Source organism: Sebastes fasciatus, chromosome 12 (genome assembly GCF_043250625.1).
Source record: "Sebastes fasciatus isolate fSebFas1 chromosome 12, fSebFas1.pri, whole genome shotgun sequence".
Taxonomy (NCBI): domain Eukaryota; kingdom Metazoa; phylum Chordata; class Actinopteri; order Perciformes; family Sebastidae; genus Sebastes; species Sebastes fasciatus.
Genome location: NC_133806.1, coordinates 15714448 through 15742263, shown reverse-complemented (window position 1 = coordinate 15742263; position 27816 = coordinate 15714448). Strand labels below are relative to the sequence as shown.

Sequence of the window (27816 nt, the reverse complement as noted above, 5' to 3'; positions counted from 1 at the left end):
AGGTTCCGTTTAATCATCTCTCGACCTCAGTCCACCACATCTCTCTCCATCTGTGGTCACCTCCAGATGGCTCCTGAGTCCAGGGGGAATATTGCTGAGTCATGGTGAGGATGGGGGGGCGGGGGGAGAGGGGGGGTGCACTAAGTCTATTTCGGCTGGGAAATGCTTTTTGCATGTGACAGGTAAGCAATAGGCAGATATCAGTGGCGGCTGGTGGAAATGTTTCTTGGTGGGGCTGTGCCACATCCAATCAATTTCAGCAAACATCCCTGTATGATTTAATGCAAAAAAAAAAGGGAAGGTATCAAAAACACATTACTACCTTGCAGTTAAATAATTAACAATATTTTTTTTCCAACAGGAAGAGTAAATAATGCTTTTAAAAAACACAACAGTATAAAATGTACTCAGTGGTGGAATGTAACTAAGTACTTAAATACAATGTTGAGGTATTTCTACTTTACTTGAGTATTTCGATGTTCTGCTACTTTCTACTTCTACTCCACTACATCTCAGAGGGAAATATTAGACTTTTTTACTCCACTACATTTATCTGACAACTTTAGTTACTTTACAGATTCAGATTATTAAAGGGACTGTTTGTAAATTTTTAAGCGTATACATCTACCGGGTCGGTGTGTCATGCGTGCTCGCATATGCGCGCTCGCCTGTGGCTACGCTGTTCAGACTGCTCCTCTGCCTGCTTGCCTTCACTCACACAACGCGCGCGTTCTCGCTCCACCTCACGTTCATGTGCGCTCACTACACACTGCAGAAGAGTTCGTAGCTCTGAGAATATCTTGTGAATGTACAGTGGACGTTTGTGCAGAAATAAATGCTGCAGCTCCTCCAGACCAACAGAGGTTTCCGGTGTCTTGTAAAGTGATGGAGCTCCGCAGCGAGTAACGTTATCTCCGACCGGTTGCTGGTGTCTCCCCTGTTCACTCCGGCCGCGGTCGGAGAGGACAACGTTACTCGCTGAGGAGCCCCGCCGGAGGCTGAAGCAGGAAAAGCCAACCCTAGGATCAGCATTGATTCATGGAGAGACCTTCGTCTGGTCAGCTAACATTACTGCCAAGCAGGTGAAATATAGAGTGATATTGTGGTTTAGCTGATGTGTGTCGCCTCACTGTTTTGAGCGATGCTCGTTCATGTCTAAAAGCGTGAGCCCGACGCTGACTTTCGTTGACGGCCACAGGTGTCGCTGTTAACAAGCAATTCTGAAAGTTACAAATAGTCCCTTTAATTACAAAATAATCACATTACAATCAAATTACACATATTACTGGGTGCATTCCATATTTAAAACACAAATATTGACAATTTCTATATTTGTATTACTATTATTATTAGTAGTAGTAGTAGCAGTAATGTTTTTTTTTGTGTGTGACTCAGATATCCTTCAATCCGCTTCCACTGGCCGCCCTGCTCTACCCACCTATGTGATGGAGGAGGAGGAGGAGGAGGAGGAGCAGGGTCTCCAAACCTGCCCACCTCTCTCTCCTCTCTCTCGACAGACAGACACCGGTTTTGGCCTATCGCATCAGAGCCGGACCCCCTCCTCCCTCCTCCTCCTCTCTCTCCTATAACTCCCTCCCTCCCTCCTCCCCCTGTGTGCCCTGCCCACCCCGGCGGTCTCTTCTCCAGCCCTGCCAGAGCCAATCCGCTGACTGGGTGTAAGTAGGGCAAGCCGCTTCCTGGTTCTCAGAAAGAAGGAGCTGTGGGAGTCGGAGTGGGCCAGCCTGAGGAGGAGGCAGCAGCACACACAGGGGGGTCAGAGGAGAGACCGGAGAGCCGGAGGTCTGCAGACACACAACCAGAGGACCCGAGAGGAAAAGACGCACCAGAGAAAAAGACGCACGAGAAAGAGGCACCAATTTGGCGATGATTAAAACCTCCCGGGTGTCGAGCTGAGAGGAAGAAAAGACAACACTTTGGGAGGATAAAAGAAGAAGAAGAAGTAGGGTGGGACGGAATAATAATCCAGGAAGTGTGTCGGTCAGGTGGGAGGCGACGCGTCTGAACAGGTGACACACACAGGTAACCGCTTCACCTGTCCATTTGAGTGGAAAAACGCACATCTCACACCTTTAAGTTGATGTGTGTGTTTGCCATGACAGCACAGGACCGGGGCTTGCCTCAACCTGCCTCCTCCTCCCTCCTTCCCGGTTCTGATCGGGGTCACGGGAGGACTATCCACGTCACTGGTGCTCGGTACAGACTCCTAACAACCCGTCGACAACTCATTCACCTTTATTATAATAAAACAGCCTGAGCGCGTCTTTTTTTTTAGCTTTTAAATGCACAAAATGAAACTAGTGTTGTGTGTTTTCGACTCATTCCCCTTTTATTATTATTATAAAACACCCTGAGCACGCTTTTTTTCCTTCTTTTTTTTAAATGCACAAACTAGTGTATGTTGTGAGCAGGTGCTGCAGCTTTATGTGCAGTCTGTGTCGTCCAGGTGAGACAGCAGGAAGAGAGGCAGAGCAGGGTCGTTGGGTACATTTCTGGAGACTGCTGCTAATTATAGCCGAGAACACACCGGCTGACATCCAAAACCTAACCTGCTCTCTCACGCACATCACCTGCCTCCTCTCTCTGTGTGCGTGGGCACGCAGAGAAGAGCACGCTTATTGGCCTCTAAATGATCTCCCTTCAGTGGTCTGTTAATCATCATCATCATCATCATCCTCATCCTCCCAATGGCGCACCCAGTGTTTTATCTTAATCCGGTGCTACAATAGGATGTGCTCAGGCTGTAATGTTAGGTTAAGGCTTCTAGTACCTCATGGGTAGGGAGGGCTGGCATGCAAGTGGGCTTTTGTGTGTGTGTGTGTGTGTGTGTGATTACAGAGGTAGATATGTTGCAGACTCGCCCCTCTGACAGACCGGCCTAACAAGCTCAACTGGCTTGGGTTTGGTTTCCCTGTCTTGGGCACAGCCTGTTTGGTTAAATCTTTAGCTGTCGATGCATGTTAGTTAATGCCTCGTGCCCTCTAGGCTCAGGTGTTGTGGCAGCTTCTTTGTGTTTTTCGGGCTCACTGAGGGGCTGACACTTCGTCTATATACGACCTGAGCTTGTGACCAAAGGGAAGTTTGTTTGCTTTTCACTGTTTCGTCCCATGCCATCATGTGAGATGCCCTCTCTCGTGCTGGGACAGCTCCCCACATATGGAGGAGCCATCAGTGTTTTGAAATAAATTCTTAATGCCAGCTCTGTTTGCCCCGGACTTTGTCTGTAACATAATTAGACATCTGTGCTTCAACCCTCGCTCCCTGCTGTCCTGACATGACCTCTGTCCTGCTGCTTTCTACAGGCACGCCTTACGTATCTCTTGTTTTCCCCCCAGAGCTTCATCACTGTGTTTAGTCTGAATCTGCACCTCAGACACATTCTCCACATCATCGCCTACATATTTAAAGTGTTTCTTAGAGCGCTGTGGAAATCATAACACACATAGAGTATGCTGTCAATCACAAAGAGGTGTGTATATGTGTGTGTGTATGGGGGAGTGTTTGTGGGCTTTATTACCTCACTGTCTGTTGGAGAACTTCTTTTCCGAAGAATTCAAAGTAGGAAGCGGTCGGTTTCTATCAGCGTCTTTTTTTATTCCTGCTCTTTTCACAAGAACCCCCTCCCGCCTCCCTCACTCCACCCAAATTACATCTGATGCATCATATGATTGCTTGTGTGAGTGTGTTTATTCGCATGCACTGGAGCTAAATCTAACCTATTTTACGAGAGAGGAGGAAAAGTGCCCCAGTTAGTGTGTTTTCTCTTTCAGTGTTAACATTCCTGTGCCTTTTCCCTCAGGTGTATGACCTCTGCTGACCTCCGAGCAAAGGACCAAAGAGGAGGGGGACAAGGGATAGGCAGAAGACCGCAGGCCCCCATCTTCTCCTGGGTTTATGGACCGGAGGTAGGAATCACTCATCATATATTACTAGGGGTGGGGAAAAAAATTGATTCACCTATGTATCGCAATTTTTTTTTTACGATTTTGAAATAAATTTTTTAATGCCGGAATCAATATATTTGCTTCATTTGAGTCTGCGGAGTTAGAAGGAAGTTACCACTTTTATTGTTGTAGTCTGAGTAACGTGATGTCATATCCATTCCGTATCCGTCAACCAAAACAAACCGCAGCCGGCCGCAACGAGAAAGTAGAAAACGTCAGAGGGTCCGCGTGGATACAACCTGCACCCTCACATGTTAAATCCAAAGTGGTAAACATTACACATCCAGTAAAGTATGGAAACACTTTGGGTTTCACACATTACGATGAAAAGCAGAGCTACACATCACGGCTAAAGCTGCATGCTAACTCTGTCAAGACAGGAAACGTTATCGTATTGCGGTAACGTGCGGTCAAGCCAGCCGTCACTCGCATCTCCGTGGTCAAATCAGCTGCCGCTACAACTGTAGAGCACCCATATACTGACATTTATGTTAAATGCATTCAAACGGCCCCGATGGAGCTGACCATGGATGTATAAAGACAACAGAGCTGACGGCAGACTTGGCGAAGTTAGTGGAAGTATACACATATTCAAAATAAGGTGTTAACAAAGGAAACTGTATATACAAAATACATATATGATGATTGGATTATATTCACCAGAAGTATAAAACAATAATGTCTCCTTATAAAATACCAATAATTTGTGAGGGAAATGTCTTTATTCTTAGATTTTTGGGTTATTGGAAAAAATGTAATGACTAATGACTGATATATTTGACTTAAGGACATATCTGACTACATACTTGTTGAAAACCAAAAAATGTTTACTGTATTAATTTAGATATTTTCCAAAGTAAAAGTCCCATGAAGTGTATGATTCAACTCTTTCCCATGGTCTACTGTTAAAAAGTTAACAGTAGACCATGATATGATGACCAAATATCGAATCTCAATACTTGAAACTCGCAATACATATTGAATCAGCACCCAAGTATCATGATAGTATCGAATCGGCAGATAGGTGTATCGTCCCAGCCCTATATATTACCATGTATGTAATACCATCAGTCCCTCTCTTTTTCAAACACACTTTTATTTATGCTGTCAACCATTTTGAAAAGATCTTAACCCATAGACGCAAAATGGGGCAAAGATTATCTAAAGGGTTTGTTATCCTTCAAACAAAGTAGTTCGTGCAAAGTGTCGCCGAAACATATCTAAAGGGGTGTTAAAAGCTGTTCCAAAGGAGAAGACCGAGATGTGATTAATTGTACAAGTTCACGCTTCTAGACTTTCAGTCTCTTGTTAAAATCGAGTGTGTGATTCTGTGAAGAATGATAAAAAAGCTTGAGATAGAAGTCTAAAATACATGTGGGGGGGAAGGAGTTTCAGACGCTTCAATAAGGGCTTTGTTTGAATCATACTGATGTCTTTTAAGGAAACCATTCAGTGACTGTGAGCAACCGAAACCAAAGTGAAGGTTGGAACAAACTCACTGTGACAGTATTGTGGTGATTGGTAGCAAAATGTGATATTATTCAACTTGACTTTCTTTAAGCTCCAAAATTATTTGTTTTTTAATCAAATAAATAAATATGTCATCTTAAAGGTATATGTTACATTTATGTTTGTTAGCACCCCCTGCAGACACAAAGATAAATCAGGAATCTATATAAACCAAGCACTAACCTGACCCTGTTAGATGGTTTGTTTCACAGAAGCCGTCAATGGAAAATGTTTGGAAAAGGGCAGGCACTTTCAGTAATTACTTTGGAGGTGATTGGATGAACCATCTGTCAATCAAACTAACAAAAACGAAAACTAACTGAAAGCGAAAACATCGCTTTCACTGGCGTTCTTTGCTCTTCTTTGCGATAAAGAAATACTCTCCAGTTCTGATATAACTGATGCTATTACAGTTACGCTAACCTCTCCAGGAGCCGCCATTGTTGTTTAGAACGAACAGTCAGCTCTCCATGTCGCCTGTCAATATGGTCTCACACACACCTAAGCTGGAAGAGCTCCTCACGGGATGCTGATTGGCCGGTTGTCTGGCTGGCCGGAAAGCAATTTTCATAGTGGCCAAACAGTGGAACTACAACTTCCGTGTCCGTCACGTGATGCCATTGGGCCCAAAAATACTTTTTCCCATAGACTTACGTTGGGAAAGAGACGTCTGTAACTCACCAGATAATATTTTTTTTAGGTAAATCAACTTTTTGCATATTTGTGAAGTTGTTTCACCTTGTTGATGCTATTTAGTAAAAGTGTCATTGATCAACCATTTTTTTACCACACTAAATGCACAGTTTTTAGTGTTTTAACGAGGGCTGTCAAAGCAAAGTTAACACAATAATAACACGTTAATGCAAATTCTTTTTTAACGCCAGTAATTTTAACGCATTAACACAGTCAATCTTCCTGAGGTTGTAGCAGGCTCTTAAGTTAGAGTGGAGATACTGGCATCATATAAAACTAGGAATCCAACCATGTCATACTAGCTTGTCGCAAAGGAGGTTAAATAATGCTCCAAACTTGAGCTAAACTTTTACTTCAAAGGGGTCCCTTGACCTCTGACCTCAAGATATGTGACTGAAAATGGGTTCTGTGGGTACCCACGAGTCTCCCCTTTACAGACGTGCCCACTTTATGATAATAACATGCAGTTTAGGGCAAGTCATAGTCAAGTCAGCACACTGACACACTGACAGCTGTTGTTGCCTGTTGGGCTTGAGGTTGCCGTGTTATGATTTGAGCATATTTTTATGCTAAATTACCTTTGAGGGTTTCTGAACAATATGTGTCAGTGTTTTGTGTTGTTAATTGATTTCCAATAATAAATATTTACATATATTTGCACAAAGCAAGCATATTTGCCCACTCAAATTTTGAACAGATAAAAAATGTGCGATTAATTTGCGATTAATCGTGATTAACTATGGACAATCATGTGATTAATCGTGACTAAATATTTTAATTGATTGACAGCCCTAATTGTATAATACTTATATTGTGTAAGGAACATTTCTAACCACACTAAATGCACAGTTTCCATGTTTTAACATACTCCACCATCGGAATGAATTTAAGAATAATATATTCATTAAAAACATTACAGATTCAAAACAACAACAAACATGCCTTCCTCCCAGTCTCACACCAAGCTCCACACGCACAGATGAAAACAAGTTAAATCAATTTGTAAATGATTGAAAATAGCCTGAGATCATTTGAGTTTATGGAGCTCAGCCCACCCGGTCTGAGAGAAGAGAAGAGATGTACTTAGAAAAAGGGCTTGACTAATTTCCCAGAATCATCCAGAACGGCAACATTTATAATAGTTTTATTTAGTCTGTCCCACCACAAACACATTGTTGTGCAAACCTCATTAAACATAGTGTTTTTTATAGGATGGTTCAAGAGGAGGGGCTTCTTGAAAACACCACCGTCCTCGGAATAAATATGAGCTGAATAAAGTGGTCAAGCAGCTGAATATTTTATAGGCAACCTGGAAGTTAACTCCTCTGTAGTTGGTCGGCTACAGGCGCTCTATAACTGCAATCGGCTTTTAAAGAAGGTTCGGGAATGATGCCAAAAATACACTCTTGTGTTTAAAGCAGGCTTATGATATTTATAGGGTTTTGGTATGTGATATAATCGCAACAAAGCAATGTTGCTTTAAAGCCATGTTCATGTTCAGTGTAACAGGTTAAACCAGGACACATTTCTACAAAACCAACATTAACAGCTTCTTTAGCTTCAGCCTAATGCTTTGCTAGCTAATTTAAGAACCTGCAACTGGAAAAAATATTAAATTTAATATTATTAAATTAAACAAAGTAGTGAGTTTTATGGATGTAATGTATGATTCCTGTAACTAATAATAATGTACTTTATTATAGAACATTAAACATTACAGATTTCCTTCACCTCATAAATAATTAATAAAGAATATTAATATTTCTCACGCACAGACTTTTTTTTTCAGGCTTTTAATGGCATTCAAATTCTAGTTACTGTTCAACCTGTATGGCTCAAAAAAAATATTTTACCTCTTAAAACTGGACCATATGCTGTACATCAACAAGAAAGACAGCAGCAAACCAGGCAAGAAATATATATATTTCTGATATTCCTTTCTTCAAATTACCATAAACTTACTGAGAAGACTTTACCCTAAAATTAAAAATAAATGCTCTAAAGAATATCTAGATCATTGAAGTCTTTAATGTGAATGTGTGTATATTATTTACTGTGATGAAGTTAGATTTTAACTCATCTCCAACCACATTGTTTTTAGTGTTTTAACGCTCTGATTTCAGCTGTAAAACCACTACAAACCAGCCTTTGTCCCTTTCCTGATTACTGATCATCGTTAGAGGCAACATGGGAATGTCCCTAAACTATATTTCAAAATACTTTAACCCAAATTTACAGTCTATGAATGATTGAATGATAGAGTATCCTGCAGTGGTGTACAATCCTCCCTTTGAATGACGTTTAAGCATACAAAAAGCCACTTTTTTGTGACTTCGGTGAGTGTTTGCGTGTGTTTGCGTGTGTTTGCGTCTGTGGTGGGCAAGTTAGTGTGACACATCATGTGACCTTGGCTTTGCTGGAGTATGACTGGTGACAAGCATGTGTCCGTGAACTGGTGTGTAGGGGGAAGTGACATTGAGTGGTCTGTCAGGCGGGGAACGCACGCACACACACACACACACACACACACACACACACACACGCACACACCCATGCATACAGACACACTATATATATATATATAAACATGCATGCACGCAGTTCCAGGAAATGCTTTAATCAGGGCATGTGAGCCCATATAAATTCCCCCTTTTCATTTGACATGGGTCTTTCAGTTTCATGCAAACCGACTGAGTGGGAGGAAGGTGGGGACAGAGAGACCGAACGGGGGAGGGAGAACGGGAGTTTCAAAGAAGTAAAGGTTTCTATCTTTAACCCCTAATATTTGGAGGTGTCGCACCTTTTTTTCTCAGGCTTTTTGTCTACGTCGCAACAACATTTATTCTCTCTATTCCCTACTTTGTTCATGCAACAAACAAGGAGAAAAGACACCTCTGCAGCCAAACTAGTGTGTCATCCAACGCAAGAAACGAGGCCTCGCTCGTCAAGAAGAATATATTTCGGTTGATGTTTATTTTTATGAAGTCGTGGTGATTATTTCACTGCCGTTAGTTTTTACGGTTGGAAGTCCCCTTTTATTTAAAAATGTGCATAAACCATGACCGTATCCCTTTGACCTCTGCACAAACGCCGCATTTTTCACCATATATGGCGGTTGTTTCCCCACATTAAGGCAGTAATGGCCCAGGGGGTGACTACACGGTGTCCGTAATCCACTCTGCTGCTACTACAGTTGAGTCTTGCCCCCACTCGATCTGTGTCAATAGAGGAAGTTATGTATCTGCCATTTCCTCTTTTCAGTCATGAGTTTCTGTAGCACTTGACAGCCCTCCCTCGCTCTCGACCACCAGCCTCGCGTCCCACGCCACCCAGCGTTAACCAATTGGCAGGTGGCCGACGTGACTCTTCTTCTTCTTGTAAAGCATCAGAGAAAAAACAGGCATGAGAAAAAAAAGCTACGGCTGAAGGAGTGATCATGATTCAGCTCTTCTAGTAACACTGCAATTGTTTCTGTACACATTGAGCGGGCGGTTATCATAAAGAGGTACAGTGAGACAACACTTCAGGGAAAGTGAGAATAAACACCCAAACATCAGCAGGCGAAGGGAGTCATTGCTGCTGAAACTGACCCCTTTCATGTGTGATGTTCAAAGGGGAACTCCAGCAGCAAATAGAGGCTTTTATTCCAAAAAGGGCTGCGTACCATCCCTTCTGGAAGAATAAAGTCACTTTTGTTTTGTTGATATTTAAAAAACAAACATTATTATTGTTGTTGTAGAAAAGACACATGACACATCAGATTGTTCATATTTTGGATTGGCTTTCTTTTGAACCAAAGTTGTTTAATAAAATATGTATTTATTTTAGGGCTGTCAAAGTTGAGCTAAATTTTGGTGAGGAAAAACTGTCATGGCCATTTTCAAAGGGGTCCCTTGACCTCTGACCTCAAGATACGTGAATGAAAATGGGTTCTATGGGTACCCACGAGTCGCCCCTTTACAGACATGCCCACTTCATGATAATCACATGCAGTTTGGGGCAAGTCATAGTCAAATCAGCACACTGACAGCTGTTGTTGCCTGTTGGGCTGCAGTTTGCCATGTTATGATTTGAGCATTTTTTTATGCTAAATGCAGTACCTGTGAGGGTTTCTGGACCTTATTTGTCATTGTTTTGTGTTGTTAATTGATTTCCAATAATAAATATATACATACATTTGTATAAAGTAAGGATATTTGTCCAATCCAATGTCAATAAGAGTATTAAATACTTGACAAATCTCCCTTTAAGGTGCATTTCGAACAGAAAAAACATGTGCAATTAATATGCGATTAATCACGCTTAAATATTTTAGATTGACAGCCCTAGTTTATTTTATCACTTCTTCCTTCTGTTCTCCCTCAAGAAGTGCCCGTCAGACATCCATCTTTCAGACTGTGAAAGAGAAAACCATGACTCGCTATGAGACGTCCGCCTGGAAGAGAAGTCATCAGTTAGTTTAACTGTCGTTGTTTCTGCCCTTACGCAGCTGTCTAGTTCCTGACTGTCTTTTTGACGCCACAGCAGTGGGTGATGCAGCTGTGCACTAGTCCAGGTTATTCTGAAGTTCTGATATAATTCATGAACTGCATTTACAGTAAAAACAAACTGTCTCCTCCCCTCCCTACTGCGCGGTTAAGCTGATTTATCAGGAAGGTGACACATCATTCAGTCATGTCCTCTAATTGTCTTTTTTACTTCTCTCTGCTTCTACACATTTGAATATTTTTTCAGTTTTTCTTTCTTTCTTAATAATCTCTGTCAGAGCCGTTTTTTGCTCTTTCAAAAGTGTCACTTTCCATTTATCGCTCCATCTGAACTTCTAGTGGTCGACCATCTTCACTGAGCACAGGAAGAGGAAACTGATCAGGATCAGTTTGTTTTGCGACATTTCTCTCTCTCCGTGTTTGTGTGTATATATGAGTGTGAGTGTGTGTGTGTGTGTCCAGTGCTTTTGCAATATCTTCCTCTAAAGCGAGAGGTCATTTGTGTAGGAGAGCAGCAGTTGTTGAGACCCTCCCAGTGATGTGGCAACTTAAGACACAACATACTTAGTTTTTCTAAACACGTGTTCTTATCAACAGATATGTGCAAGCTTAAAAGCTCAGCTCAAAAACGGATTCTGTTGATTTCTGCATGCAGCCACCATTCATTTTTATTAGGTTGAAGACTTTCTCACTCATATTAAATACATTTGTTTGGCTATTATTTGCTTTATTTGTTCCTTGCATTCATGTATACTCAGGCAGAGTAGTTGACTTAAATGCACTACAAGAATACACATTGAGAAACTGTACACATCACACTGTAAATACACATCATTTGTTTTACCACATCCCACTCAACCCCATCTCCACAACCATCCCAATCACTCTACCACCCAAACTAAAGGGTAAATAAAAACAAAAATAAACACAACATACAGAGAGTCGTATCTTCCACACATCTCCAGGTTTACCCACACAGACACACGAGTACGCCCACAGTAATCTATACATATACATGCATACACGTGCATTTGGTAAAATCTGAGGCCACTAGTAATGTTTCTTCACGGTTTATGTGTTTATGTTCATGTGAAATCCATTTATATTCTTTCATGAATTGCACATTTTATTTAAATTTCAAACAAAGCATTCAACAAAAAATGGTAGAAAATTACAACAAATCAGAATGAAAAAATACGTAATATTTATTTCACAGTTTTTAATTAACGTCGCTTATACCTTTTTAAATAAAAAATATAACAGGAATTATTTGTTTTGCAACTACTTACATAACACACACAATTATATACATAACCTGGCCTTTAATATCATGCTATATACACAAAAAAATAAGTTAAAGGGACAGTTCAAATAGGGGCTGAACGATATGGCTAACAGTTTCTATCCCGATATAGGTCATTTCATATCTCGATAATGATGTATATCACAATACAGCAAGTTTTCTGATAAATAAATAGTTTAAATGAAAAACCACATGGTAAAGCCTATTGTTGTATGTGTGAATTAAATACTTGACAAATAAAGTACTGAGTATTTTATCATTTAATTCACAAGTTTAGTGCAAAACAGTCACAAGTAACTGTTTTGTAACAAGTTAAGTTTAAACTGAGTGGTAATGTAAAGTGTGATGTGAAAACAAAACATATCTTCAAAAGGTTTCACATCGGATTTTCTGAGAAAGTGGAGTTGGAATGTCCTTGTTATTATCAATTTTTAGACAACGTAATTGTGTACCACAATATCTCAATACATGATGTCATCACAATCATTGAAAGACGATATATTATATTAAATTATCACCCAGTCCCAAGTGCAGCATTTCATTGTTTTGTTTCTGTCTGTTTGGACAAAAAGACGATTGATCCTCTTCGGCCACTTTTTTAGTTTCATAACTTCATCAAATTTGTAAAACAATAATTTTTAAATTAATGTAAAAATACAAATTATATATTGGTTTCTTAGCACAGATTTTGAAAGAGTTTAATATCGGCCTCGATGGAAAGTCTGACTGAAAAGTGACTTTCAAGTTGCAAATGAACAATTTCTACTCTACCTAATATAAATATTCCTCAAGGTAATCTAAAAAAATATCAAGAAATGTATATACAAACCATTAATTTAGTTTACTCGCTCGGTGTAAAATAACTTTTGACTATGATTTTTGCGCTCGTCGCTCTGCTCCGCGATTAACACCCCCACAGTTCGTCTGTTTGCACCGCGGACCGACATGTTGGAACACCCACGCTGAGTTACAGCGAGTACGCTGATAAATTACTGCATGTTTGACTGTAATGATACTCTTTCATTACAGTTGTTCACATGCAGTGTAATCAGTTGTCTCAGAGGAAACATTCCTCAACTCAAATGAGCTCATCAAATATATAAACGTCATGAAAACCACACGCACCATAATAACGTTTCTCTCCTGCGCTCGCATATTAATTGAGGTGAAGTGTGTGTGTGATTCGCCCACACACCTTGGTCGCTCCAGTGTTCACACACACACAGTTGTGAGGTGTTCGGGGGGGTAGAAACTGCTGACCAGATAAGGAGCTGTAAGAGAGAGTAAAGTGTGAAACCACTCCGTCAGCATGCCTCCTCTCTCACATCCGTGTGTGTTCTCCATCTCAGGGTGAAACTCCCTTTTGGTGATGCTAATGATAGAGCTGGCTGCTACCACATCTCTCCCTCAGACATCTGCACACACACCCACCCACACACACACACACACACCTGCAAGGACTCTTGCTACTTCCTGTGGCGGCGTGCATGTGTTCACCTCTGTCTATCTCCCAGTCGTCATGTCACTGCTCCTCTTTTCTGTCTCCCCCCTTCTTCTCTCCCCTTGTAACTTAACTCTGTCTCCTCTTGTTTCATGTCTCCTCCTCGCTAACACAGATTGTTGGAGGCCCGGACTAGATTTTCCTGTCTTCACCTCCCCTCTCTTCTTCTTCTGCTTTATCTCTCAGAGTATCTCTCTACACCCACTCCCCAGTCACTCACTCTCATGTGTTTCTCCTCCCCCGTATCCTCCTTTTTAGTGTGTGATTTCTAAGAACATGTGTGTTTTTAGCAAACATACCTCCCTCATGTTCCTTTGGTTGTCTCTTCTCAAATCTCGTACCGGTTTCCTCTTTCCAACCTCAGATTTATTTCTTTTCCTGCTCCTGTTCTCCCCTCCTTTCACAGTGGCAAACATGGTAGAAATGTTAACATGTTACACTCATTTTTAGAAATAAATAAGCACTAAAACATTTTTTTTATATTTAGGGAAATAACTTTGGTATTATATTGAATCATCAGTTTCAGCGTGTTCACATAAAGTCTCTTTAGAATCTAAAAGCTGTAAAGAAGAAGTAGCTTTACATTGTAAAAGAATTACAAAAAAGGTTGGCAAAAAATCTCTAATGGATGCGTCCCACTGTTTATTAAAAAAAAAAAAACTTAAAACATGGAGCCCGGTGAGCAAAATTGCCAGGACTTATAGGCCTACATATCTACACACGGAGTCCACCATGTTGATCCGCCACGTTTCTACAGTAGCCCAGAATGGACAAACCAAATACTGGTTCTAGAGAGAGCCTTTTGTGTTTTCACATTTTTGCGTCCACCACCGTAGTTCTCCTACACGCTTGGCACTCGGGAGAAACTTCAGTTGGTTACAATCTGCAAACTCACCTCTAGAGGCCGCCTTATCCTACACACTGCACCTTTAAGTTGTAATATTGTAAAAAAAAAATAATTAGAAATGAGAGATTGATGGTACAGTATGTTGATTTGCACATAGACCAGGGTAATATTTCAATATAATATTGTAATGTGAGGCAAGATATCGGGTAGGAATTTTGGGGCATAAATTCTTAGTCTTTTCTTGGTCTTAAAGCTAAATTAAAAAATAATTATTCTCTGCTGTCATTTATAAAAATTTAAAAAAGAAGTATCTTAACATTGTAAAAAACGTTAGTTGTAATATCTTAGTAAAAAAAAATCAATAAATGAGAGGTTGATGGTACAGTATTTTAGGTTGCACATAGACTAGGGTAATATATCAATATAATCTGTGTTTAGGGGTGTTAGAAAATATAAAAAATGTTTTGTGACACTGTATCGATTCTCAACAACACTATTGATTTTTAATTAACAGTTCACATGCAAAGATGAACTCGGTTAATACTTTATTTAATTTGCAAAGAGATGTTCCCTCTCAAAGTAGTGCTATGATGTTGATGTTACAGGGACTGTGATAAATGCAGATCTCACTGTTCTGATTGCATAAAAAAGTAAACTTTTTTACTCATATTTTATGCATATGGTGATGTGTTCTTTATACTATGACAGTTTTCCTAAAATTAGATTTTAAAAATCGCAATATATTGTCGTGCTTATAGTATCGCAGTATATCGCTATACATTGAATCGTAACCCCTGTATCATGATGCGTATTGTATAGCCAGATTCTTGCCAATGCACAGCCCTAATCTATATATTGTATTGTAATGTGAGGCAAGATATTGTGTAGGCATTTTGGGCATAAGTTCTGTCTTTTCCTGGTCTTAAAGGCTAAACTACAATAAGATATAATTCTTCTCTGGTGTTATTTAACTGTTAAAGTTGAGTAAAATGACCACTAAGTTGTCTTGTCAGAAAATATCTTCTAAAAATACCCCAAATTCATCCCCAAAATATTCTTAATTACTAATTTTAAGGCATTTATTTAACATTATTGTGATGTTTGTTGTCAGTGTTGCCCCGAATTTCTCATTTGCATAAACTTCAGGTCATAAGTTGGTGAATATTGCGGGGCAGCACGTACAGTATATATGTGCACCCAAATGTCCCATGCGTTGATAAGCTGATAATCCTCCTGCAGATTCACTTTGGTGTTCAGGTCTGGCATGCAAACCGGCTGCTGTTGCAGCTCACAGTGGAGAGTTTGTGGTGTGCGAGGACGAGGGGATAAGGGCCTCTGCTCTGCCAGCCAAATGAATAATGTAATGTGTTCTTGGAACTAAGACCACAATGTGCGCATGCGTCCACACACACACACACACACACACACACACCATATAATGCCCCAGTTACAGTAAGGACAGAGGAGGGCTTGGTTTCAGGGTCTTTCTTGAATAAAAGACAGAACTTCTGCTGAGTTACATCACTGGACTTCTCCTTTTTTTTTTTTTTTTTTAATTCCTCTTTAGGTGCTTTCATGGCCGGATGCAGTCATTCTAATTATCATGATGGTGTCTCAAGTTTGGTCTTTGACAAATTCAAATGCAGATTCAAATTCTCCCCCAGTTGCATCTGTTTTTATATCTCCTGGTGGGATGCAAATGTTCAGTCAGGAGGGGAACAGTTGGGTGGAGCTTGTGTTTTATCTCCAGGACGAAGCGAGCTGCGTTATTAGAAGACCTGGATGTGTCAGCTTGTGTGCATTCTGGTGTGCATTTGTTGCTTAAACGTGAAGGTTTTGCACTCCGCTGGGCTGAGTGCAGCTTTTGGTTTGGCAGACGCGTGTGTAACTCACATCTCTTCTCATCCCCCCCGTTTCCTCCTCCCCTACTCTTCCTCAGAGAAGGTGTCCCAGCACCACACTCCACTCACTATACCCCAAATAAGAGAGGTGAAATCTTTCCTAACCCCTTAAAATCAGTCTGTCACACAGAAGACAAGTGGTGAGAGGAAGACGAGTGTGTGGAGGAGACACGGTATGAGCTTGAATCTTACTTTCCATGCGTTTGGTCGCTCTCTTGTTTTTCTGGCACAGTGGTAGTCGAGCATCAGAATATGTTGTGTTGTGGTTGTATGAATAACGTCTCAAGGGAGTGGGTTTTATCTGAATGAAAACACATTCATCATTCATTTACTGTACGGGGATGGACAACTGCTTCTTATTTGTGAGCATTTTACTGTTAGAAGTAAACATATTTGAACAGCTACAATGTTTAGAAATGTATTCTGTACATTTTGGGACATAAAAACACAAAATATTGTTGCTAAATTTTGTCACATCTGGGTTTAAAATTGTACTCTCTTACCTTTCACATTCAATTTTATTCATGACTTTGTTAAATCCATATGATCCATCGTTGATCCATATTCTTGGTTATACAAGTTCTGTGAGTACTGAGAAAGCCGTGACAACACATGGATCCAACCATTAACTAACACACACACACACACACACACACACATGCACACACATGCACGGGCACTTTGGAAAACATCTGACATCAGAATTCATAAAAGCATTTCTCCTTCTCCCTCTCAGCCACAGTTTTCTGTGAATAGTATAAAGTCATATTTTCCCCCTTAGCGCTGGAGCCTGATATAATTGAGGTGGACTGGGAAAACTTACAGCCTTTAACGGAAAATAAGACCCATAAAAATAACACTAACAGCTCTAGTTCCAGTCATCACACGCTCTGAGGGTGAGCAGAGGGATTTCATGATACAGACGATTGGATACTACAGTACAACCTGCTTTTATACTGAAGAATACATCTTTGTGTGCAGGTTCGGTCAATCCTGCTGCTGTAATTTTCCTGGCCACCGTACAAATTTGTGTCAAACACTGAGTCGTGGTAGTGGACAGTAATGGTGGATTTAAGTTTCCATTTCCTCTTCAGTAAAAACGAATCCTCGGTGGATTCTCTTCGAAATGTTTCATTTGATTTTTGCTTCGTTTTAAAGTCGACTGTACAGCTAAGTCGTAGCTTTATGACACGTGGCTTGAAAGTTAGATAAAGACAAAATTACTAATAAACTCCAGATGTTATCAACGTTTTTCTTATTGAAGTAACGAATAAATCCTTGTTGTTAAGAGAGAGGAAGAGTGTGCACATAATGAAAGCAAGGGATGAGGAAACCGTAGCGTTGCAGAGGAGTTGAATTCCTCCACCGTCGTCTAAAAGAGTGGGAGGTGAGAACAAAAAACAAAGAAAGAGATGAGAGCCAATAGTCAGAAGGATAATATTTAAACATCTGTAGTGTTAAATGCATAAAAAGTGGAAAAAAATGGCAGATTTTCGAGAGATAAAGTACTTTTTCTGTGAGCTGTTTTTTTGTGGTTGTATGTTTTGGAAAGACTAACAATGAGTTTAAATGACACACCTAAAGGCAAACAGTGGTATCAGTTATTTGACTTTGAGGTACTGATCCCTAATTAACATGAATAAACATATTGCACAATGATAGCAATTATGTTTTATTATTATAGTTGAATACTTGTGAACTAATATTAAGACTAAATGTGTTGGTTGTGTTGTGTTGTTTCTGATTGCGGGCTGTTTTAACATCAGTTACAATGTGTTGCAAGATTCAGCAACTTTATGCAGACAACTTTAGCAACAAAAAAACGAAACAAGGTGACGAGGAAGGAGAAGAGGGGATATGAACAGTGTGTGGTTGTTCATGGCACGATGTGTCACTATTAAGTGACTCACAGAGACAGAAAATTGATGGGAATCGTTGCAACTTCTTTGCAATCTTATTATTTTCCGAAACGCGCCTGTGTTCTAAGGAATATGCCTAAAATAACACTCTCGAACCACCAACCACCCATGATGCTTTTTAGTTTTTTTTTCTCTCTCCCCTGCGCCGGAAATTTAACTTGCGTTGTTGTGCTCCACCTGAAACCCCTTTTGTGCCTCGCTCGTCTGCACTGCTTTGCTCAAGATTTCTGTTTTTTCTGTTTAACGGACATTTCGCTTATTGGGGGCATTTCAGAAATTGGACAAAACGTGATGTGTTGCATATTTATGCACGTAATAATTATAAGGAACACTCCTGTTTTCCTGTGGGTGCATTTAAACAATGATGTGATCCTTAAATGTGACATTCAGGTCTGTTATCGTGTCTACTTACAAGGAGACAAACTGTACGCATACAAGGTCAAGGGATGCTTTTACACTTTGTCCTACAGAGGCTGAGCTGGTGAATTTCCAATAGGACTTTTTCCCCCCATGAAGTTTTTTCCAGCATGTTATTATACATCTGTGTATTATGCAGCGCTGCAACTAACCATTCATCTATACATCATTTTCTCAGTTAAACATTTGTCCATAAAAAAAGTGCCTGAATTGGACCTAAAAAGGTGTCAGTACCTTAATTCAACAGTTCCACGACATGATCATCATGTGTCTTGGATATATTTATATTTATAGATATATCTCGGTAATATATCACACTTCAGATGTATTTTTGTATGCATTTCATGACATACATTCAACCTACATACGACATACATTTCCATAGTTTGTACACGAATGTATATTTGGTTAATAAAACTTTTTATGTAGATGTTGATACAAATCAAATTGTATGCAAATATAAATTAGGGCTGACCCGAATGCTTCAACCGTTACCATGGTAATCGACCCCCAAATCAGTTTTTAGATTTTCTTTTTATACAGTATGTATAAGTATGTAGTAATAATGTATAATTCCCAAAATATTGCTATGAAATAATGAATAATCCCACAACATTATTCATATTCAACATTAATTCTTATTAATTATTCTCAGACGGATATCGCTGTTTGTTGTGTATAGAGGTGCGTGTGTGTACAGTAGTGCGGCAGCAGCACTGTCCCAAAGCTTTGAATACCTTCGACTACTTCTCACCGAAGCCCCAAAAATGGTATTTGGGACAGCCCTAATAGTATTGCATGTACGCTTTAATAAAACCAACTGAAAATATCATATCTGTTGGCCTACAGATTTTCTCAGCATAAAGCTAGCTTTGCATTTACACAGAGACGCAGTTAAGCGGGTGTTTAGGGGTGCGTACCTAGACTCACCAGGAGGTGGTTTTACACAATAAGAAGTAAGGGTACATGTTTGGACAAAAATCAGAAGTGCCCATACTCAGTGCTGGTGAGTACCGGCCCATTTGAGGTACTGCGTTAAATAGTGAAAATAGTGAAAATGCCCCATAACAATTTTCTGAAGCACAAGATGACATCTTCAGATGTCTTGTTTTGTCCAACCCACTATCCAAAACCCAAAGATATTCAGTTTACAATCGTATAAGACGGAGAAAAGCAGATAATCCTCACATTTGAGAAGCTGGAATCAGAGAATTTTTGACGTTTTTGCATGAAAAAGGCTTAAATGACTGATTCATTATCAAAATTGTTGGTGTAAATGTAAAAAGGGTGTCTGTGTGTGCAGGAGACAAAGCAAACACGTGTTAACTTCCTCACTCTTCTGTATCAGCGGCTGCCGCAACACACGCCGTTCTTGTTGCTGAGATAACTCTTATGAAAATGCTTTGGCTTGAAAAATAACAGTAAATATATGCTGTAGATGACGCGGTGTTATTGTAGAAAGGGCATTTAGTGACGTTTAGCATGACCAGGTTTCAAAGGAAAAGCTTTTTACACCAGTTTGTCTCTGTGGTGCGATGCAATATGGTTTAACTCTCATATTGCACCTACCTGAATGCTTGATGCTGGGTGTAATATGACTCATAATGGCAATATGATTTTGGCTCTTACATGATTGTTTGACATTCTGCGAGTTGAGTAAAAAAAGAAAATATTGGTATTTCTGAGGTGTTTTGGTTGCATGCGCTTTCCTTCCTGCCAAACCAGTTCAATTAACGTGTGTGGTCTGAAGTCTGCAGGTTATTTATTCTACATCATCCTGCCACGACCTTAGATTCTCCTTGTGTACCTGTCGGCCTCTTTGTGATCAGGGAGAGGTCGACGAGGAGATGCTGTTTATCGGAAAGTGTTCGGAAAATGGGCCGTTGGGTTTTGGAGAGAAGGGGGCGCGTGGGCGACCTGTTGGGGGGGAGAGGGGGGAGGGGTATCTCTGAATGTGTTTTCGTCACCGTAACCCTCTTTTGATACAACAGGAAGGAGAGTGAGTGACAGAATGTGCGAAAGAGGCAGACATCCCCAAGGATGAACGCTTAACCCCGACTTCTGACAAAGAGATCAGACCTTTAAGTTACACGTCTGAAGGGTTGAAGGAAATAGGAAAAAAAAAAGTGGTTTTCAAAGACAGCGGAGGGAGTTTGTAAAGAGCAAAAAGATGGATGCCATGAGACGCACGCCGTCTCGTCTCCGGCTGACTGTGCCCATGCCGATGAAGACGGGGAAGGTAGGATGAACACTGGTGTACTTTAGGGGATGAGAAAGGGGACATTTGGGAAGTTTGATATCAGTTTGCGTGATGAGAAGGTGTTGGCAAATTCGTGAGAGGTGTTTATTTAATTGCCTGTACTTTTACTTCTTTTTTTTTTCGTTGAATGGGTGGAGTACATTTATACAAGTATGTTTTAAACGGGCTGGGTTCCAGATCATCACAGAACAGGTTAAATCTAACAATAGTGGGAGGGGGGAGCCACAGATTGGCACGCAATGTGTGTCTGTGTGTGTGTGCTCTGTGTATTTAATAGGGTGTGTTTTGGAGCAGGTTAGTCAGGTGGATGTGCCGTCGTTGTGCAGAGCCCTCTGGGCACTGTGCGAACACTGTTATTGGACGGCCAGGGGGCTGCCAGTTGCTATGAGAGGGAGATGAAGGGCAGGGAGGGGGAATCTGGAGGGTGAGTTGTTTGTGGAAAATGTGGTACGCTCAGGTGTGTGTGAGAGAGATATTGTTGAGCAGGTATGGTGTGGACAGGGTGAGGTGCGAGCTTGGGGAGAGAAGAAGAGAGTCGTTGGGTCTTATTACCAACAGACCTCAATATGTCTCATGAAGAGACATAAAGAAGTTGTCCTTATTTTACCTACAACGCAACACTTTGTGTCGACACATTTGCTTGTATTGGGTTAAAAAAAGACAGAGTGGATTGAAATAAATGAAACTGACCGTACTGTACATGTTGCACATCAAGTTTGTGAGTGACGTACTTTTATTCCAGCCTTCATAAAGGTTTAAATTCTTCTGTTGCTGTTCTTTCCTTCCTCATTCTTTCACTGGTACTCCCCCCTTTCACCCGCTATAAGCCTGTCACTTCCTCCCCGTCCCTCGCTTGCTTTTCTTTCTTCTCTCTGTCCTGCATTTGTCCCCCTCTGGTCTTCTCCAGGTATTTTAATCAAACGGCTAATGCTATAAAGGTTTCACACAGGAATTAGCCTACTGCCCTTTTGGCTACAGCACATTCGGTACATTGCATTATCCTGCGTCCTTTCCGCGTCATACTTATCGATCATTTGGTATTATATCTCTCTCTCGCTCTCTCTCTGCTCTAATGATTATGTCTTCTTCTTCTTCTTCTTGTTATATTTTGCCGCTCTCTCTGGCCCTGTCATCTTCATCACCTTCGTCCTGTGTTGCCCCAACCCCCATCTCACAGGCCAAAATCGCCGCCTCCTGATTTAGTAATCTGGAGAGAAAGTATAGGAGGGGTGGAGGGGGGAGAGTGGTTGCTAAGCCCGGTTTAAATTGTCCCTCACGTGAAAGAAACTGCTTGTGTCAGTCACGCCACCGATGATTTACTTTTAGGTACTTTTAAGTCTATACATGGGTCTCTGAAAGAGGAAGAAAAATCTTTCAATGTTAAAAACTGCAAAGATAGAATGAAATGTGATCAAAAAAATTCATTGGAAAAGATTTTATTCATTTTAGCCATTTGCTCCATTTGCTCAGACCTCCACTTACCTGATCTTTCCCATCTTTCCCGCAGGTGGCGATGTCTCCAGGAGAGGACGGTCTGATTGGGATCCCCTTCCCGGAGCACAGCAACGAGCTCTTGTCCCACCTAAATGACCAGAGGAGGACGGGTCTCCTGTGTGACCTCACTCTGACGTCCCGCGGTGCACGCTACCCAACTCACCGCTCCGTAATGGCTGCCGTCAGCCTCTACTTCCGCGGGCTGTTCGGGGCAGAGGAGGGGGGCGGCGAGGGCGGAGGAGGAGGCTTCAGCGTGTGCCAGCTGGACTGCGTGGCACCCGACGCCCTGGACGCCCTGCTGGAGTTCGCCTACACCGCCACCCTGACCATCCCCAGCTCTGGGATGAGAGACGTGCTCCGAGGGGCTCAGCTTCTGGGCATCAAGTGCGTGGCGGACGCGTGCAGAGACATCCTGGGGGAGAAGGTGGAGGGGGAGGCGGCGGAGGAGCAGAGAGCCCAGCACACAGCTGCTGAGAGGATGACGGAGGGAGAGAGGGGGGTGGAGAGAAGCTCCCGAAGAAAAATGGACAAAAAGAAGATGAAAAAAATTGGGTTGCATCACATCAACTCTTCTGTTTTGAATCCGCCGCCTGCTTCTCCCGTCTCGCACCCTTCACCTGCGTCCGACAGCTTCCGCTCCCTGCCATCAACCCAGCCTCCCAGCCCCGAACAGGAGGAGCCTCGCTTCAAATCCAGGCAAAACGGAGATCCCAGGGCGATCAGAAAGCCGGGGAGAGAAGCCACACTAAACGGAGGGCCCCCTCACTGGCTGCAGGAGCGCCCCCGTATAGCCCACGCACCTCCTGCCCCGCCCCTGAACGACAAGCTGTCGGAGGACGACGACATGGAGGGTTTTGGCGACGATGGTATGCTGATGGAAAGCCCCTCCATACCTCTCTCTGTAGCTGATCAAGGAGCAGCGGCGTCAGCGGCGGGAGGCGGGAGGAAGAGGAAGTCTCAGACACCCCAGCAGTGCCCTGTTTGTCAGAAGATCATCCACGGAGCGGGAAAACTGCCCCGACACATGAGGACACACACTGGAGAGAAGCCCTTCCAGTGCTCCGCCTGCGGAGTCCGTTTCACCCGGTACAGGAACTTCTCACATATAACGGTTTGATGTATTGTGGCCTGATTGAATCTTTTAATCATGTTTATCCCTCTTCCTTTTCTGCTTCTTTATCTTTTTTCCCTTCATTAGGAATGATAAATTGAAGATCCACATGAGGAAACACACGGGCGAGCGTCCGTACCCCTGCCCGCACTGCACCGCCCGGTTTCTCCACTCATATGACCTCAAAAACCACCTGTCCCTCCACAGCGGGGCGAGGCCCTTCGAGTGCCCGCTTTGCCACAAGGCCTTTGCTCGAGAGGACCACCTCCAGCGTCACCGCAAGGGACACAGCTGCCTGGAGCTGCGCACACGCCGGCCCAGACGTGGGGCCGAGCTCGGGGAGGATGGGACAGAGGAAGGAGGCGTTAGGGAGCAGTCCAACCCTCTGGAGGCGCTGTCTTCTTTACAGGCCCACTCCTCGGCGTTCCTCCCTCGCACGTTGCTGGATGGCGGGAGTGGATCCGGCCTCGTCCCCCCGCTGATGTTTCCAGGCGACGTCGATAGGGAGAGGGAGCGGTCTCTCGCCTTTCAGGCTTTGGCTCAACTTGGGCCTCGCAGGCTGGCCTACCCCGAGCTCTTCCTGCGAGGTCTGGAGCTGCGAGCGGGCAGAGAGGCGGAAGGAGAAGATCCAGGAGGAACCCGCTCGCCGGTTGTGCAGCGTGACCGATGGGCTGACGAAGTTGAAGAGGAAATTGGAGAAGAGGAAGCGGAGGAAGAGGAATAGTGAAAAGAGGGTGTGTGTGTGTGTGTGTGCGTGTCTGTGTGGTAAAGCATCCACAGTAAAAAAAAATCTCACTCAGGTGGCTGGACTAATGACCTGCTTCTCCCATATAGAGAGCGCTTAAAAAATTACAACAACTAAACGATATTAAAAGAAAAAAAATGGAAAACGGGTTTTCTTAGATGTTTTAAATGTTTGTCTTCTGGCTCTTGGCATTTTGATTTCAATTGTCTTTTAGATTTTATTTCTCGTTTGCTATTTTATTTTTATGTATTTCAGTTTCGAGCTGTTTCTAGCTGGACATGCGTGTGTTGAGTGTGTGGTAACTGGGACGCTTTTCTCTATGCAAACTAGAATCCAGCGCTGCGACATGAAGGGATATTTGAAGATGTTTATTTTAGTTACAACATAATTGTGTTGATTCAGGTGCAATTCAGAAGTCATATCACCTAGATCACAAGAATGAGTTTGTGTGTCCTCTGGTGGTCATCAGTGGAAATGCAGTTAATCAAACTCGTTTTGTACATTGTAAGCAATAATGTTCGTTGTGTCTTTTCTTGTTAACGGTAGAATCTCTGCTTTGATTTGGTGCTTAAACCAAAGATGTTTAGTTGAACTGTTTTCTTAAATCCTAAGTTAACAGGAGAGGAGAGAGGTGAATTGTAGCCAATGTTGGGTTCGAAGAGGAGACTCTTTTCCCAACTGTTTTGATAGCCATGAGAGAGAATCTGCTTCCATGTTTGAGTGTTTCAGAGCGGCAGAGCTCTGTGTTAAATGCCTGACCAAAAGAGACAAAGTCTGGGTCAACGAGTTGATTATGTTGAAGACAATTCCTCTTTTCCCAAAAGGCTGTGGATTTCAGTCTTCCAATGCACTCATTTAGGTTTGAAAACAAAAAAATATAAAAGGGGCAAAAAGCTGAGGGGATGAATGAGATGGCGTTCCCCTTTATTTTCCTGTACTTATTTATTTATTGTTATTTATTATGGTTCTTCTGCTGAAACTGTTTTGTGAGACCAAATCCAGGGTTGGTACACACATCACAAAGTCTTACTAGAAGCTGCATTGCGCTAAAAGAGTTTGACTCAACTTCTCTGTGTAACTTAACGCCTTTCTTTAACGGGCTGCGTGTCTTCTTTTGGCGATTCTTCCTCGAATGCATTCTTTGCACATTTAACCCCGTCAGGTATACTGCAATAATACAGGCACATTCCAGCCTCCGGGGTTGAGAGAAGGGAACAGAGCAGAGAAGAAGTCAGTGGAGGTTAAAACCTTCGATGCAACTGGAACACAAAATGACATTTTCAGCACGCTTTTTCTGATGTTAATTTAACATGTATAGTACTGTATCACATGTTAACATTCTTCTAGATCGGCCACCGCTGTGTCTAAAGGGGCCATTATCCTTTTGAGTTAATCTATCCTCGACCAAAAACCTTTTTTTAGTGTCATCGTGCTTTCCCTGGACCAGTACATTAAGGCCTTTTGCAGGGTGTAATGCAATCATTAATGGCTTTAAACAACGGCAAGTTGTCTTTTTTTATTTCCAATTCTCTTGAAGCCAGATCCTTGAAGCCAGATGAGTCAGATCCTGCTGTAGCAGTCGCGCCGGTCTGGCCTTGTGTGCACTATCTGCTTTTTATTTCCAGTTTATTTGCACTATGAGATTTGAGAGCTTCAAGCCTTTTTGTCTGACCTTCGATATCTAGTCCATTAACTCTCTCCATACTATGTAAGATTGTGATTGAAATACTTCTTTAAAACCATTGTTCCTCCTGCATAATAGTACAGAGCTATAGTCAATATAATATATATTGGGATGAAGTTGCCTTAGTTTTTTTTGTGCTGCAACTACTCTCAGGAAATCTTGAGCAATGCACTAAGTGATTATACAAAATATAAAATGGGAAGAAGTTGTTTGGTGCTGTAGGGTGACACTCTTCATGGAAGTGTAAGGCCAGTAGTTTCAAAATAAGAGCTTTTGTATCATTTGATGGTTGAAAACCAAATTAATTAAACTTATTGTGGGATAAAAATAGGGAGGCATGCCAGTAAACTACTGGCCTTACTGGAACCAGTCCTACTGGAATGGCAGTATGGCAGTTGGTCCTGTTCATGAAGGGTGTTGGTGCTCCCGGTCGGAGCTTCGTGAATGAATGAGGGTTAACTGATGCCAGCTGTGAAGTGTGTGTTTCTATGTGAGCTGTTTGTTTTCTTGGCTTCGGTGAAGGGACATGGGGTCCGGTCTGTGTCGAGACCCCGCTATCAGGGATACATTTTTGTCTTTCAGTTTTTAGTGGAACCTTCTCAGAGATATGAAATCATTTCCCATCATTTGTTTCAGTTAATGTAAAGAAAAATAAATAAACATATCTAAGCTTGATCTTTTCTATGTTTCTGTTGATTTATAATACAAAAACAACGCTTTAAGGGCTTTAGTAAAAAGTAGTTAATTTGGTAATTAAAGAGTTGTGACCGAGATGCATGCTGAGTGGGAAATTTTACAGTTGACTTGTGCCCTCTGGTGGACAAACTATGTAATGGAGACACTGTTTTTAAAATACCTTAAAGGAACAGTGTGTAACATTTCGGGGATCTATTAGCAGAAATTGAATATAATATTCACCTGACACTAAGAATCGTGTTTTCGTTAGCTTAGAATGAGCCCTTCATATCTACGTACAGTAGGGAGCAGGCCCTCTTCACGGAGTCCACCATGTTTCTACAGTCGCCCAGGACGTATGATCCAAAGCGTTTTTACGTTACCTGAAGGTCACCGTAGTTCTCTGACACGCTGGTGAAACTGCAGTAACGTGAGCTGCAGAGTGCAAAACCGTGGTATCCCCAGCCGCCGTCTGACTTCAGTTGCTCCTAAAGTAGTGTTATTATAGTAAGGATGTTACCACGGTTTTGCACTCGGCGGCTCACGTTACCGCTGTCTTGGAAAGGGAGGAGTGAGCGGAGGGGTACTCAGTTCATTGCAATTTGCAACCACACCACTAGATGATGCCAAATCCTACACACTGTACCTTTTAAACGTATCTTTTGGCATTTATGTTTTGACATTTCTAGTTACTCATTGGCCGATACTGTATATACTCAAGTGATAAGCTAATATCGTGCAGTTATATCAGCCCAGTGATTTATCTGTCAAGCTTCATTAGCCATTAGCATGCCTTTCTGGCTATTCTGACTCACAATCCTCTGCGAGGTGGATATATGAGCAAGAGGGTCAAAGTTCAAGGCGCAATATTATGACGAAGTAATATAGCAACGTTCCAAATCGCACACTTTTTCTTTTTACTTTTAGTACGTACTGCAGCTGCCCTTACAAAGTATGTACTATTGCATGCAGTATGCATTCAATTGGGACATACTACTACATATAAGATATTACATTGCATCTTGAACTTTGACCCTCTTGCTCTTATATCTACTGTGCAGAGGATTGTGGGTCAGAATAGTCAGAAAAGCATATTGGCTTGCATATTTCAAAATATGACTGGATGCAGTAGGACATCCTGGTATTTTTTGGCATTCTGCATTTGACATACTATACTACTACTAAATAGTATGGTAGTATGGGTATTGGAAAGCACACTACGTCCCAATTGTATGCATACTGCATGCAACAGTACGTACTTGCGATTTGGAACGTAGCCATTATTTCTAAGTACATTATAGTCTCACC

The 27816-nt window shown here is 41.8% G+C and overlaps 1 protein-coding gene across 3 annotated transcripts; it reads left to right on the top strand.

The window, feature by feature from the left end:
* zbtb7b (zinc finger and BTB domain containing 7B) lies at nucleotides 1-26508 on the top strand. Of its 3 annotated transcripts, none has more exons than XM_074653510.1 (5): nucleotides 1-104; nucleotides 1396-2027; nucleotides 3818-3923; nucleotides 22307-23379; nucleotides 23492-26508. In XM_074653510.1, exons 3-5 carry the CDS (start codon nucleotides 3822-3824, stop codon nucleotides 24126-24128), a joined length of 1812 nt encoding a protein of 603 aa, XP_074509611.1. In that variant the 5' UTR covers nucleotides 1-104; nucleotides 1396-2027; nucleotides 3818-3821; the 3' UTR covers nucleotides 24129-26508. The 3 variants fall into 3 exon arrangements, with proteins under 3 accessions (XP_074509611.1, XP_074509610.1, XP_074509612.1); XM_074653509.1 differs by having other exon boundaries at nucleotides 1396-2040; XM_074653511.1 differs by lacking the exons at nucleotides 1-104; nucleotides 1396-2027; nucleotides 3818-3923 and adding an exon at nucleotides 20545-20778.
* The last annotated feature ends 1308 nt before the right edge of the window (nucleotides 26509-27816 follow it).